The sequence below is a fragment of the Juglans regia genome, chromosome 7 (assembly GCF_001411555.2).
Source record: "Juglans regia cultivar Chandler chromosome 7, Walnut 2.0, whole genome shotgun sequence".
Taxonomy (NCBI): Eukaryota; Viridiplantae; Streptophyta; class Magnoliopsida; order Fagales; family Juglandaceae; genus Juglans; species Juglans regia.
In genome coordinates, this window is record NC_049907.1 from 51536922 (window position 1) to 51553515 (window position 16594).

The 16594-nt window shown below is 37.9% G+C and overlaps 1 protein-coding gene and 1 long non-coding RNA gene across 2 annotated transcripts; both read right to left on the minus strand.

Annotated features, from left to right (window-relative positions):
• Nucleotides 1-9341: 9341 nt before the first annotated feature.
• Nucleotides 9342-9919, minus strand: LOC108991753. The gene is made up of 2 exons (XR_001996197.2): nt 9767-9919; nt 9342-9642 (listed from the first exon to the last, which is right to left on the minus strand). It is a non-coding gene; the product is annotated as an uncharacterized LOC108991753 (long non-coding RNA).
• A 3812-nt stretch (nt 9920-13731) lies between these two features.
• On the minus strand, nt 13732-15439 carry LOC108991752 (ethylene-responsive transcription factor ABI4). The gene has a single exon (XM_018966138.2). The coding sequence runs from the start codon at nt 15257-15259 to the stop codon at nt 14300-14302; it is 960 nt and encodes a 319-aa protein (XP_018821683.1). The 5' UTR covers nt 15260-15439; the 3' UTR covers nt 13732-14299.
• Between the last annotated feature and the right edge of the window lie 1155 nt (nt 15440-16594).

Genomic DNA, 16594 nt, shown 5'->3' on the forward strand with positions numbered 1-16594 from the left:
CTTCATTCCACTCCTCTTCATGCTGATAATACCAGTGCTATTCAGATCGTTGCTAATCCTGTCTTCCATGATCGTACGAAACATATCGAAGTCGATCGTCATTCCATACATGAATCCTTTGATAGACATGTGATTACACTTCCTCACATTTCTACCGAACATCAAACTGCAGACATATTCACTAAAGTTTTTTCTCGGCACCGACATCAGTTCTTGGTTGACAAATTGATGCTTCTTGATCTATCAGCATCAATTTGAGGGGGGATGTCACAGAGATATGATTTGATATGATTATTGTATTTTAGTAACATTTTCCTTTCTAGTTCGACACTTACCTTTCTAGCTAGATATATACGTAATCGTGTAAATACTTACCTTGTAAATTTCCTTCTATATAATGAAAGCAATCCCTATGGAAAGGGTATTCAGACCAACTTTGACAATATGAGGTGGAAGTCACTTGAAATGATGACCATGGAAAATGCAGAGAAAATTGGAAGAGTGATGGGCAAACTGTTGGAAGTTGATCGCATCAACATATCATGCATTTCAGTCAAAAGATTTATAAGAATAAGAGTAGAAATCGACACTACCAAACCATTCCAGACTAGTTTCTCAATTCCAAGAATTGATAGAGGCCTTGCCATAGTAACCTTTAAATATGAAAGGCTATCTGAATTTTGTTACGGATGTGGTTGCTTAGGTCACGTACATAGTTCTTGCCCCACAAACCATGGCAACAATAATGCCACTCTTTATGGTCAAGGAATGAGGATAGGAAGTCAAGAACAAAGAAGAAGTAACAAAGCTGAAAAACTAGGTCCTGAAGTAATCATGCCTAAAAAAATCAACATTGAAAGGCCAACAACACTCCCTCCATTCAGAATCAAAGAATCGATAGATTTCAAAAATCAGGCTAGACATAAAGAGGAAAATCAGTATCCACCAACAAACTTCCAACAGAGCAAAGGAAAAGGAAAAATAATCATGGAAGTTAGCGAAAAAGAGATTTGAAAGCATTATTTTTCGGTCAATATGTGAATCAGGAAAATAAGCTTGGTGCAAGTGTAGATCAGTCTACTATTCATCATCTACCAACAACTCATCCATGCAGTATCAAAGAGTTCTCATGCAGAAATTTTCAAACACGTGGCAGCTATATAACGGAACCAACATACAACACTGACACATTGAATACAAGATGACTATGAGAGACAACAAGCAACCAATTGGTACCTACTAGTCAAAACCAACTCTCCCCAAACAGCTACCCCAATCACTCCTTCACATTAAATTACCCCACACCTCCCACACACGTGGCCCTCACTAAGAATTTCAACATACAAAAACCAACTATTCCCACATAGCCACTGCTCCCAACAGACACATCAAATTTAATCCCGTCAAATAAGACTTATACCATTCTATTTCCAACTCAAAATTGAATCTGCAAAAATCCCCAGACACAAGCAACGACCCACCAAGTCGAAACACAAGCAATGACCCCTTGGTCTTCAGCCAGCTCATAGCCCAATTTCAAAACATCAAAATCCCAATGGCCCATCAATCCCAAAAGTAAGTGGTTTCCATCTTAATAAGCTCATCGGGAAGGGCATGTCTCATAACTAAACAGAAACAAGCCCACCAAACCTCCAATTTGAAACCATCGATCAAATCGATCCCTTTGAACAAAAATCCCCATTGGCAGGAACCCAAACAACATCACCCAAAATTTTCGAAGAATCGAATGATTCAATCAGCTGGAAGAAGAGAAAATTTTACTCATCAGAGGCGAGAGCTCAAACACCCTCAACCAAAAAATGTTTTCTTTACTCAACCACCCCAACCTTCAACAAAGAAGAAGGAAGCATAGAAGATCTTCCCTTGATGATAGGCAGCAACAACATCCTGGTTACACAGGCAAGAAAGATGGCAGACAACAACGACATCCAAACTACAAAAGAAACAAAGACAGTGAAAAAAACTCTCTCAGGCAGCAAAGTAAGAAAATCAACAAGAGCTTCAATGAGAATCACGAAGAAGAATCGCCTCAATCTGTACAAGCATCCAGAGGAAAGCTTTCCGGATACACAGTCTCAGACCCATGTTATGAACCTCATCCCCCTAAATCCAATGACTGAAGTGGCAGTGTCTAAACTGCCACCATTTTTTCCATGAAACTTTTGACATGGAATTGCAGGGGAATCGCCCGTCCCCGTGCATTAAGAAATGTTAGGGCTTGCTTCAGGAACCACAATCCAGATGCCATTTTCTTATTTGAAACTCTTTTGGCTCATGTAAATACTAGTAATGTTGTAAATAGTCTAGGGTTCTCTAATCTAAGCATGAACATATCCCTCCCCTGGGAAAATGGGGAGGTCTGCTGTTTTTGTGGCATCCAGGCTTGGACATAGAACTTGTTTATGTTTCTAGTAATATCATAGCTATGTTGATCTACTCAGACCCCCAACACAATCTGTGACTCTTAAATCTTGTTTATTGCCCAACAAACCATGTGAAAAAAAAAAAACTTTTTGGGATAATCTTAATGCAATAATAGAAGCCTTTCCTAGTCCTATGTTAGCCATTGGGGATTTTAACTCTGTTTTAAATCAATTTGAAAAGATGGGAGGGAGACCTGTTGCTAGCGCATAGGGTCAGAGTCTATTCATTGAAAAACATGATTTAATAGACTTAAGCTACTCTAGTCCCAAATTCACTTGGTCTAACAACAAACATTTTCCAAATAACATCAGATAAAGGCTTGACAAAGGTGTGGTAAATCTGCATTGGAATTCCCTGTTTCCCGAGGCCACCATAAAAAACCTCCCAAGATCTGCCTCTGATCACTCTCCAATTTGACTTGAAACCTCTAGATCTAACAATCAGAAAAAATCTATTACATTTGACTATTTGAGAAGTTTTGGACTAGGAACCAAACAATTTGGAAGTGGTAAAAAAAGCATGGAGCTCTTATTACACAGGAACCCCAATCTACATTTTAACAAGAAAATTGAAAGCATCCAAAGGGGCTCTGAAACATTAGAACATAATTTATTTTGGTCATATTCAGAATAACATAAAGAACCTCAACAAGAAGCTCCAGGAAATTCATACTATTGATCCAACCCCTCATTCAATAATTCTGGAATAAAATCTTAAATAAAACTTGGAGGAACAACTGAAGAGAGAAGAATCCCTCTGGTGCCAAAAATTAAGAAATACCTGGCTTTCCACTTCTGACCTAAACACCAAATACTTTCATGCCTCAACCACAATTAGGCACAGAAGGAACAACATTGAGAGCCTAAAAATTGGATCAAATCAGTGGACCTCAAAGCTCACAATCATAAAAGAAAAATTCAAAGATCACTTCACAAACATCTCAAAACCACAAATCCAACGATCTCAGAGGATATTGAAAACTTATTCCCGGAAAAAATTTAAGAAGCTGAAAATGCTTATCTCTGTGCTTTACCATTTGAGGAAGAGATCCTGAACACAATTAGACAAACTCCCTCTACAAAGGCCCTTGGCCCTGACGGATTCACTGGGCTTTTCTACAAGTTTTATTGGGACATAATCAAAAAATATCTCATGGCATCTATTAACAATTTCTTCACACATGGAAAATTGTTAAAAGAGCTCAACCACACCAACATTGCCCTTGTCAAAAATGAGAACCCAAACACTGAACAACAATTCAGGCCCATCAATCTAGCCAATGTGTGCTACAAAATCATAGCAAAGATCCTAGCAAACATGCTTAAAAATGTCCTTTAAAACATATCTCACCACATCAAACAGCTTTTCTACTTGGAAGACTTATTTAAGAGAACACAACCCTAGCCCAAGAAGTCTTCCACCATCTCAAAAAAAAAAAAAAAAAAAAAGAGGAAAAACTAGTCTCATGACCATAAATATTGACATGGAGAAGACTTTTGACTACGAGGAGCGGCCATTTATTCTTAATATTTTTCAATCCCTTGGGTTCAACCAAACTTGGACAAATTGGATAAAGGAGCAAATTACCACAGTTACTTTCTCCATCATCATTAATGAAACTCTCACTGATTTGATTCAACTCTCTCGTGGAATTAGACAAGGGGATTCACTATCCCCATTTCTTTTCATAATGGGGAGTGAGGTTCTATCCAGGTTAATTACCAGAGAGGAATTGAACAATAACATTGAAGAGATTAAGATAAACCAAGAGGTCCTTCCCTAACTCACATTCTCTTGCAGATGCTCATTTTTTTTTGGAAAGGCTACCTCTAAGAATGCTTAATCCTTTGCCCGAAGCCTTGAAACATACACAACTTGGTCTGGCCAAAAAATCAACTTAAAAAAATCCTCCATGCATTTCAGCAAAAAATCTCTAACAGTACTAGGGGTGGGCAGCGGGGCCCCGCCCCCGCTGCCCCGCCCGGCTTCCGCCCCGCCCCCGCATGGGCGGGCGGGCTAACCCGCTTCGCCCATGCGGGGGCGGGGTCCCCCACCCCGCATAGAGAGAGCATAGCGGGGGCAGGGGGCGGGATGACCCCAGCGGGGCCCTGCCCCGCCCCCGCCCCCGCCCCACATTAAAAAAAAAAATTTTTATTTATATATATTAAATAAATATATTGTATATAAATATACACAATTTATAAAAGACTTAAAATTATATTCAAGTCATTGGATTGCTTTGGCCTCCTAGGCCAATCTTTATATAGGAGGCCAAGGCAATACAATAGTCATCTTTAAGCAATGTGGGACTTACTACTAAGTCCCACATTGCTTAAAGATGACTATTGTATTGCCTTGGTCTCCTATATAAAGATTGGCCTAGGAGGCCAAATCAATCCAAAATCTAACTCTAATGAGTTTAAATTTTTTTTATATTTATAAATTTTAATTTATTATTTAAATTATATTATAATTTTGGTCTAAAAAAATATTTTTAGACCCCCATCACCCCCTCCCCGCCTCCCCGCCTCCCGGGGGCGGGGTGCGGGGGAAAAACCCCCATCACCCGCATGGTGCGGGGCGGGGGGCGGGGAGGGGGGGCCCCCGCCCCGCACCATGCGGGTAGCACCCCTAAACAGTACAATTAGAGAGAGTAATAACACCTGAACTTCAAAGATAACATCTTTAAATTGAGATATCTTGATTTGCCTCTCTATATAGGTGCTGATAAGAAATCTCTTTGCAAAGAAGTCATGGAAAAATTTGAAAACATATTACAAGGATGGAAAACAAAAATCCTTTCACAAGCTGGCAGAACAACCCTCATTAGAAGTGTAGCCAGCACATTCCCTTCCTATATCATGTCAACATGTGCCATTCCAAGCTCTGCAACAAAACAAATAGACAAATTCTTTTGAAAATTCTGGTGGGGTATTGATGCGCAAAACATTTACAAATTCACTCCAAAATCTTGTCACTCAATCTGCACACCAAAATCCCTAGGGGGTCTAGGCATTAAAAAAAATTGCTGGTTTAACAAAACTCTCATCTCCAAATTCGCATGACACATCATAAATGACACAAACAATCTCTGGAAAAACATTCTCACCACAAAATACCTCAGAAACACTACTTTTTTTTAAGTTAGAGCAAGACCCTCGGATTCATGGTTCTAGAAAAATATTTTGAAACAAAGAGACTTCATCAAAAGCAGTATTTGTGTCCAAATCAACAATGGTGTCTCAACTAGAGCTTGGTCAGATCTTTGGATCTATACTTTGCCCTCTCTTCAACCACAACCAAATCCAACCAACCTCAATATGATCAAAACATGAGGTTCTGAACGCATTTTAGAAGAACCAAGAAGATGGAACTCATTATTATTTCAGACCCTCTTCAACACATAAACTGTTAGTGGCATCCTCAAAATTCCACTCTCAACACATGATTACATTAACAAAGAAGATAAGATCAAATAGGCACATCATAACAGTGGCAAATTCTCAGTCAAATCAACCTATGCCAACCTAACAAATACCCAAAATCCCTTAACAGAAAACCAAAACTCTAAAATTTGGAAAAAAATTTGAAAACTCAAAATGCAAGATAAACTAAAACTCTGGCTCTGAAAAATAATGCATAATATTCTTCCGACCAAATCACTCATCTAAAGAGTAATACCCACCATTCAAGGAGATCAAACCCTTTGCCCCTTTGCAAGACTGAAGAAGAAAATCTCACCCACCTCTTCCTTAACCATTCCTTCTCAAGAATCTTATGGAGACAATCCCAATGACTAATCAACATCTCCACCTTTGCCAATCAACCAATCTCAAATTGAATCAAAATTGTCCTCAATCTTGCCCACCTCATAAAAATCCTAGCAAAGGAAATTCAACCATTCCAACTCTTTGTTACTCTGGCCATGGAAAATCTCTGGTTTCTTAGAAACCAAGCTCTCCATAATAAACAATGCCCAACTCCTGAGTGGTTTGTTTTTAGAGTAAAAAAGCTTCATAAAGAACATAGAAGCCCTAGATCATCAAAGAACACCAAGAGGAATTGAAATGGCAGACTCCCTCAGAAGGTTACCATTCATTAACTTTTGATGTAGTAGTCCGAGATCAAGGCAACATCATAGCTTCAATATGCAGATCAGAAAGTGGAATCCCAATCTTTGTTCAGATAGATTACATTTGCAGCACCAACCCAAACATAGGAGAAGCATCAACAACACTTATGGCTATCCAGCAAGCACTAATCAAGGGTATTAAAAAAATTGTAATAGAAGGAGACTCAAAACAGGTTATACAAGCTATATTAGATCCAAAGGCAGCCACAAATTGGACAATACAAGTCATAATAAGAGAAATTCACTATAGCCTGCACAGATTTGAAGACTAGAAGGTGAAAAAAATATATCGATCTCAGAATCATTGCGCACATAACTTGGCGCAATGGGCAGCTTCCAAACTCAAATTTGGAAGTATACCTCTCATTTCAATCTCGCAATGTCTCCTGGACTTTCATAATGGAAATGACCCTTCCTATTTATTTGTATAATTATTTATTTGTGTAATTATTATTAGACTTTGTATTAGCTTCTATTTCATTAATGAAATTTGCATACAAAAATAAATAAATAAATAAATCTATTTGTAAAGTGGCACCAAACGCAATCAATATGCAAACCCATACTACTTAAGGGCGAGTTCTCTTAATGGATAAGCCAAAGTCAAACTCCACTTATAGTAATATGAGATGATTTTGATTTTGACTATTTCATTCACATCAAATTCCCATATTGGAATAACCATTTTTTCATTATATAATAATAAAATAACATGTGATAAATTTGACTTTTGATTATTTCATTCACATTAAATCTCCACATTGGATATTTCATTTATTCATTATATAGTAATAAAATAATATTTATTTAAAAAATATTTATTTTTTTTATAGCTAAAAAGAAGTTTTATTGATCCACGTAAAGAGACAAAGCCCGAGTATACAGGAAAATGCCTAATTACAAACTACATGCTACTGATACTAGCGTACAAAACATTAAGGCTCGTTCCATCCCATACAATAGAAGAGGCCCAAAGCAACAAAGTATGAAAGAAGAAATCCCTAAAACTGTCTGGATAACGTTCCTTATCCTCAAAGCAGCAACCATTTCTTTCGTTCCACGTGCACCACATTAAACATAAAGGTACCATACTCCATACAGCAGCAATTTGGCGATTGCCACTAATCCCTCACCAACAAGACAAAAGATCTATCACCCTCTTAGGTATGACCCATGCGATACTGAGTCTCAAGAAGATTATATCCCACAATACCTTAACTGCTTTGCACTGAAGAAGAAGGTGATCCACTGATTCACCATTGCGTTTGCACATGTAGCACCGATCTATTCTGCAAAGTCCACGCTTTCTTAATTTGTTGATTGTTAAGATTTTACCATGGGAGGCCAACCAAGCAAAGAAAGTAACCTTGAGAGGAGCATTACTCTTCCAAATGCTCTTCCACGGGAAAGCATTAGGGGAATGGTTCACCAAGGCCTTGTAGTATGAATGAACAAAAAATTTCTTATTCCCTGTGCATGACCAAAGTAAGCTATCCTCCCTCCTGCCCTATTATTCAGCGCATATAAGATTCTGTAGAAATCAGTGATGGCTCCCACCTCCCAATCCTGGACAGCTTTGGTGAATCTCATAGACCAATGAATGGAATCGACGGTTCTGCACATATTATCAGCCACTGAGGAGCCCTGATCAGACGCAATCCTATACAGAGAGGGGAAATTAGTTTTCAAAGCAACATCTCTGCACCATATATCGTGCCAAAACCTGATTCGTGTGCCCCTTACCATCAAGAACCTGTAGTTGACTAGAAAATCATCCCAACTATTCTGGATCAGTTTCCAAACTCCCACTCTATATGCCCCTCTGACTTCCTTAGAGCACCACCCTCCCCAAATGCTCCCATATTTAACATCTAAAATATTCTTCCAAAGAGTGTCCCCCTCATGATGGTAACGCCATAAACATTTCCCGAGAAGTGCCTTGTTAAAAGTTCTCAAATTTCTTAAACCCAGCTCACCGCAATATTAATTTTTATCATATTTTACCATTCTACCTATTTTACCATTCTAATTAAACTCATCTAAAGTTCTATGTAAATGTCTTAATTACAAATCAAATTTCTTCAAAAAGGACTACTGAACTACTAAATTGCACTACTAAACTACACTTGCATAAATCTACACTTAAAAAAAAAAGTCTACTAAACTACTAAATTGCACTTGCATAAATCTTCACTTACATATATTGCACAACACATCCAAGTGAAACCAAAATAAGTGGAAGAGCGAAACCAGAAACAAGAGTAATAGTAAACAAGCCTAATCCAATATAGCGTATTTTCATATCCTATTAGCCATTTGAGTAATTTTATTGGATTTGGCCAAACAGCAGTAACCTACGCCAAAGTCTTGCAAGGAAGCCTCCATCAAATCACCAGAGTGGCAGTATAATCGGAACCCTATGAACCGACCAAACTCAAAACTCAGGTGAGCTCAAGCTCAATCCAACCAAATAACTAATATATAGCAAGACTTTCTCTCTATTGGTAAAGGCACGTACACATGGAATGGGACCTGAACCCCCATGAGTCAGCCTCTAACTTTTTCAAGTGTCCTACTTGGGTGAGATACTGTTGGAGCCAGGACTCATGGAACCAGATAGTAGAAAGAAAACCTATGTGTACGTGCCTTTATCTGAGGTAGGACATTCGAAGCTCAGTTGGCTCGACTCCTACATATACGACCCGGAAAGCACGATGATATGGAAACAATGCCTGAGACTAAAAACAACGAAACACAGAGGCTAGAGTATCAAAGACAACAAATATAAATCGGAAATAACCAAATTGTGCATTCAGGTTACGAGATACAACTCGAATTCCTCATCACTATAACCTTAGTTTAAAAGTATTAAAATCTCATTAAGTAGTACAGAATTCCAAAGTTTTCAGAGCTTTAGTACAAACATAAAAAACGGAGAACACAACGAATCTCTAATCACCAACCATTAGACAGAAAACGACAATTTATTGATAATAGAACTACTTGGATCGCTGCCTCATCTTTCGGCGCTTCCGCTTCAACCTCCTCATGCGCTTCTTCTTCCACTGAAAAGACAAAAAGCAAATCCACAAACGAAATCACAAACAAAAATCGTTTATATATTCGGAAGGAACAAACATTTAAGATCAAGAAACAGCGTATATTGAATGTGATCAAGATCGATCTAACCTTGGCTCTCATGGTGATTGGGTGGCTATGTTTGTTCGCTTCCTTGCTTCCAGAACCCTTGAGTAGTCCGAATAACGCTGCGCAGAGAGCAAATTGTCCTGAGATAGGGCCTTTGAGAGTATTTATATCCCTTAGAGAAACCCTAGTAAATAAGTCGGCGACATTCGGTCTCAGGAGAAGATTGGGCTTATTTTTTATCCGACGAGTAGTCTTAAACATGTGCTGTAATATTGGGCTTCACATCCTTGATATAGCGCGGCCCAATACTTGGGCCGGTGACTATTTCCTCAAACTCAAGGCAACTGACGAATTACTGTATTTTGCATCACACTTTCATCGAATTATACATAATAGTATACTTTCATTTATTTCTTAAAAGAAAAAGTCAAAGATTGATGGGAATTTCATCTCATTGTAGTGATATGTAAGATTTTCATTTCCTGAATCGGGAGCTTCTATGCATATATATATATATATATATTTATTTATATATATTTCTTCAGATATTTCCTTAAAAAAATGCTTACATTTCTTTAACTAGTTTACGGTATAACGTATTTTACTTATAATTACTTGTAAACACGATCAAATATTAATTATTTTTTTCTTTAGTTCGTAATCCACAGTAACATTAATTAGAAAACTAGAAAAAACTGCAACAAAGAAGGATTTTAAACGGAATAGTATTAACAAGGGCACACCAATGTTTCCTTTTCTTTGACTTAGAATAAAACTACACAAAACAACTGCATACTACACAAAAAAAGAGTTATTTTTCTAAGGGACGTATAAGCTGCCTATATATTGACTATTAAGTATTCATGGGAGGAGTTCAAATTTCAATATTCCACTACAATTTGATGGATCACCGAGTCAATTGGAGAGTCAACTCACTAAAGTGTCAGTGGGAATGGCTAAGCATGCATACGGGGATGATATATAGTGCCATCACGAGCGGCCCAAATCCCTCCCATGGCTATGTCATATGTGTTTAATAATGGGTGCTGGCGGAGATCAAGAGCTGGCAAATGTGCAAACACAGCTGATAATTCGGTAGTAATAAATTGAAAACTTTGGAAAGTATAAATATAAGAGCATATATAGTTCTATGATTTTTCTTTATAATCCATAAATATTGTGTTCTTCAATCAGTCAAATGGGTTCCTCCTTCCTTGGATTGGGTTAAACTTAATGTTGATGGCTGTTCGATAGGGAACTAGCCAGGTTCTTCTAGTGCGGGTGGCATAATCCATGATCATAGATGGGAGTTGATCTCTGGTTTTTCTATCTTGACTGCATTCGGTTGAATAGTGTTGCTGAGTTTATGGGTCTTCTTCAAGGTCTTCGACTGGTGAGTTTTTTGGGTTTTAAAAATGTGAAGATTGAGATGGATTCTATGTTGGTGATTAATTGGTTGAGTAAGAAGAGATGTGGCCTCTGGTACTTGGAAGATTCCTAGGGTTTGGGAGGAAGCTTTGAATCTATTGGAGCGTCTTTGTTTTTGGGTTCGACATATTTTCTGGGAAATTAATTCCTTTGCTAATGGTCTTGCTCGTCTTGGTGCTTCAGGGTATGCAAGGTTTGGAATCAACATTCAGAGTTGTCGAGACATCTTCGTGGTCTGTTTTGGTTGGATAAGGGGGGTTGTGCTTTTCTTCGTTTCTAAGATTTAGAGCTAGAGGTCTTTAATTGGTTGTTATTTCTTGAGATGTTTTTTTGTGAAGTTCATAATGTTTTTTATTTGTTACCACGGTTTTTCCTCAGCCTTTATGAGGATGAATAATAATGAGGCCTGACCTCCATCTTTTGAAAAAAATAATTATTGTGTTCTTAAATATTGGTAAAATTTAAAACTTCTATTCTAACAATTTTACAACAAGACCTAATCTGCATGTGACTGACTCTTGTTTGAAAAAAGATGGTGGTTGAGAAAATGATAATTATAATTTCTCTGTGGAGAAGAGAAACCATGCATGGCCAGTATTGACTATAGTCTAACAGTAATTAAACCATTTGAAGTTAATGTATGGTTATTTGTGAAATTTTCACTTGTTCCAAAAACTTAAAATATTGGAAACATGTATATTTTATTATTTAATTTATATCTTCAACACTCCCTTCACATGTAGGCTCAGCACGTAAAATATTTAATTAAATGAAATAGAGTATAGAGTTAATTAGTGTTCAACTCATTATTTTTGCTCTAATACCATATGAAGTTACAACGTGTCCCATCAGCTTAAGCTTAATTAAATATTCTATGTGTTGGACCCACTTATTGAGGGAAAGTCTAGCTGGCCCACATGATGTGAGAATGAGTGTCAAAAATACTATATAAATAATTAAATCTACTTCTTCCTATCAATTTAAACTTTTGAAAGAAGTGAAGATTTTACGTTATCCAAACCCAATTACATACATGAAGGATTTGAATGCATATATATATATATATATATATATATATATATATCAGAGTCAACGAAATGATAACTACACTTTGTATATATTTATCAGCACTGATCCCTCGATCGTACTGTAATAGACAACTTCAAACATGCATTTACTATAAACTGCAATGCATGTTCAAGAAAGATCCAAGTTTTCAAACCTGGAAACTTCAGATAATACTAAATAAGCCTGATTTGGATTAGAAGATCCACACATGTATGGTGCATGTTTCTATACATGTACTTTCATTGGCGACCAAATGCAATAATTGATCATGTTTAATAAAATTAATTCCCTAGCCAAAGTCCTTCATGCTGCATATATAAGCATAAAATGGAGTGCGGATAATATATATAGAAGAGGTGGTTCTAACGAGATCAAGCACACGTACGTTTGTGATCTATCGTTAAAATATAGCTAGATTATAGAGGCGATGAGTTTCATCACCAAAATCGTCCACTCAATGATTCAACACTATATCATGTCACAGACGCATCAATTAAGGTGAACATAACAAATAAAACACGATAAAGTCATCAGATCGAAAAAACAAAAAACAAAAAACAAAACAAAACATGATGAAAAAACAAATCGAGGAACTTGATGCTTATTAATTATGGTCAGATGCATCAGATCAGCAATCTGTTTATTATTATATATATGCACGACGAGTTCTTAGTACTAGCCATCAAAACATCCTATATATCCTAAAATCGCTGCTCAATTAATTGTAGAACAAAGCGCAAGCTAGGACCAGTACTACAATATCTAAAATGCTCACTCAGCTGCTTACAGCATATATGTTGAACAATTTGAAAAATCTTCCCTAGGGCATTTTGAAGCACATGATCATCAGCGCCATCCTTTCCCTAGCAAACCCTCCCAACCCAAGGAACGAAAGTACTCGAAAACCTAACTGTATTTATGGAACCATGAGGAGCAGTACTTGGAAAACAAAAGCTAGGCCTGTCATCATTGTATATCTTAGTTTCCTAAACATCAGTACTTTTCGATGTCTACATATATAGGAAATGCATTTGTAAGGTTTACTTTGAAATTGGTTCCTCTATCTTTAAGCCCTTAATTAACAAACAGTGGTACGTAAGAGGTTCCTTGAAAGTTTCTTACAAACTGATCACGTGAGTAAAGTCGATCGATTGCTTGCGAAACTGTACATGTATCAAATACACCTCACCGAGCAGTGAATTTCATTTCGTGAACAGTTCTAAGAAACAGAATTTCAAGGTGCATGCAGCTCAATGATGCCTTAGAATATGAACTTTTTTTCTTTCCATTTTTCTTTCCATCTAAATTATACAAAAGCATATATAATTAAAGTGTTTAGTTTTATAGGGAGATTAATTGAATTTTGTTTCAAAATAAGCATTCAGAATAAAGAGCTGCAAAAGTAGGGCAAAACCCAAAGGCCTCCAGAAAAATCAACGACGTGCGAGCTTAGAAATAGGATCTAATATGAGTTTCGCAAAAGACTAAAACTAAATAAAAAATAGACTTACAAAAAAATATAATTTTACTGAATAATATGCTCTCTTTAAATGCCAATTAAAGTACATACCCAGCAGCCCTTTAAACTTAGCTAGAACGAAAAATATTCCTATCTGAAAACCTCCATAACTAAAATTTCATTACATCATACAAGCAATCATACATACCTGTGGATCTCTTCCACCCTTATGGAGATCAACGAAACAAGCTAGCCACAGATAGTAAGATAGTTGGCTCTTGATCGCTTGCGGCCCATGGCTTTTTACCGTAGTTAGTTCTCACCCCGCATGCACTTCAATCCCTTGGGCAGTCCTACCATATTCATCTTCAACATCGACATCAATCTCAAATCGAAAGGGGTACTATTATATCCCATCGCCAATAAAACGCAGTTTCAACAAGTACTGTTGCAGAATATTAGTTCCACTAAACTATTAATTTAAAGAGATCCATACTGAATTATAGGAGAAAGTGCAGGAGCAATAACGCCTCGATCGAAAACTAATTGCATGCAAGCCAGTGTGTCTAAACGTTTAATGAAACCGAGCAAAAATATGCAGACCCACCATCGATCAGGACTTAAAAATTATCAAACAAGAAAGGATTATCGTACTCAGGATCACCATAGTCCCAAAGGTTGGGTGCATACACTTCGTCATTCGTCAGCGGCCACACAGATGGAGATCCAGGTCCGACTGCCCCAACCGGATCTGGAGCCACCGGTGCAACCACGGGCTGCTTAGAAAGAGACAAGCTTGAATCCACCGAGCCCACAAGCGAGTTAATATCATTGTACAAATAATTCTGATGTTGCTGCTGATAGCTGTGTTGATGACAAGGGTTTTGATACGAGGTTGTTGTTGCCGCACGGTCAACTCCATCACCAACAGTCCCATCACAAGACTGATGATACTGATACTGTTGGACCATTTGTTGAGGATTTTGTACCATATTGTTAAGGCTCAGTATCGACGGACTACCACTAGGGTAGATCCCATAGGGTACAATACCCGACGAAGACATCGTTGGAAGTGTTGAAGGCGTAGAAGAGAAGGTGAAGCCAAATCCAGAGGGGCGAGGAAGCAGAGGGCGGAGGGTTTGAGTCGAGGACGAAGAAGAACCGCCACGGGTGGATGCGGACGACTGGGATGTGGAGCCCCCCGACGGCTGGAGGTTGAGCTGAGCCCTAGAGCCGTAGAGAATAATGGCGGCGCGATCATAGGCGCGCGCGGCGTCCTCCGCGGTGGCGAAGGTTCCCAGCCACTTGCGGCTTCGCTTGCGTGGCTCTCGGATCTCGGCCACCCATTTTCCCCAACTCCGCTGCCTCACTCCGCGGTACCTGAACTTGTTGTTGTCGGGCCCTCCTTTACCCTTGCACCTCCGACTGGTACTGCTTGAGCTGTTTGTGCAGTTACTGTTATCAGCACTGGTGGTGGTGGTTCCATCACTGCTTTTGGTGTTGTCTGTGATGGATGAAAAGGGGGGGATAGGAGAGTCGGTGTCTTGGGGAAGGTGCAGAGTGGGGGCGGAGTCGTCCATAGGTTGGGCGAGCTTTAAAGGTTAAAACTGTGGTAAACGATGGAGACCGCCTCGTTCAGTGTTCTTGACTAGTCGAAATAGAGGAGTCTGGAGCTTAATTTGAATGTCATCTCTATAAATGGTGGATGAGGGCGGTGCGGTTCTTTTGCGTATTTACGATTTTTGAGAGAGAGAGAGAGAGAAATGAGGATTGCTGCGCAGTGAAGAAACTTTAACAAGACTCCTGCATATGGGTTTGGAATTTGGAATCATTACCCAGTCTATTATGTTCATACATGCATGCATACAGATATACAGATTTTGATAGTTGCAATATTTTTGGCAAAATCCTAGCGAAATTTTAATTGAGCAATGATTCCAAGGATTACAGTCTCCCTTGGATTTATCGCTATCTAGCTGCCTTAATTTAGGGTTTGGACTTAAGATGAGCCATACTATCGTTATTCGTTGCACCATTATAAATTAGAACTTCGCTAACCTTGTGTATCAATCCCAGTATCCTAGCTTAATTGATTAAAAGTGATCATCAGTACAATACGTGTTGACCTAAGCAATATATAATCGGTTGGGATTGATCGAAGTTTTAGTACGTAGTAGTTATAACTTAGATTTGTAATATATATATAGTACTTCGACCGTATTTTAGAATCTAGTAATTAAGTCGATCGTCTTAATCACCATCGATATTTATGTGATCAGTCTGGTCTTAATTTCCCAATGCTTATAATAAACTCATGTACGCAATTTAATTTTATAGTTTTTCTCTCCCCTTCTATGAGTTTAATTAGCTGTTTTTTATATTGAAATTTTCTAAATGGCGAAAATACATCATCCAACTTATTATAAATGGTCCTTTTGACTTTTATTCTTATCAATTTAATTAAGTTTAGATTCATCATAATTAGCATGTCCGTACGCATTAATTCCTAATTTTTTTTTCCATTAATTTATTAGCAGATAACAATTAATATATCTCTCAAGTTTTAAGATATTGATTATAAAAATCGAAATACCATGGTTTTTTTGTATAAAGATATAGAAAAAGTCTATTTGCAACCGGCCACGGGGACCGCATCCCACGTGGCCGGTTGCAAATAGACTTTAACAAGGTAAAAAAAAAACTTAGGAAAATCGGCATGTTACGTCAGGCCATAAAAATAAAAAATAAAAGAGAGGGAGAGGGGGAGAGAGGGAGAGAGAGAGAGAGAAGACGACATAACATAGACGAAACGGGAAGGAAGAAGAATTCAGATTTCAGAAGCCAAAGAAAATCAAAAGAAAAGGAAAACCGTAAATCTCTACGTCATTAATGTGGATTCCAAAACTAGGTAGCCT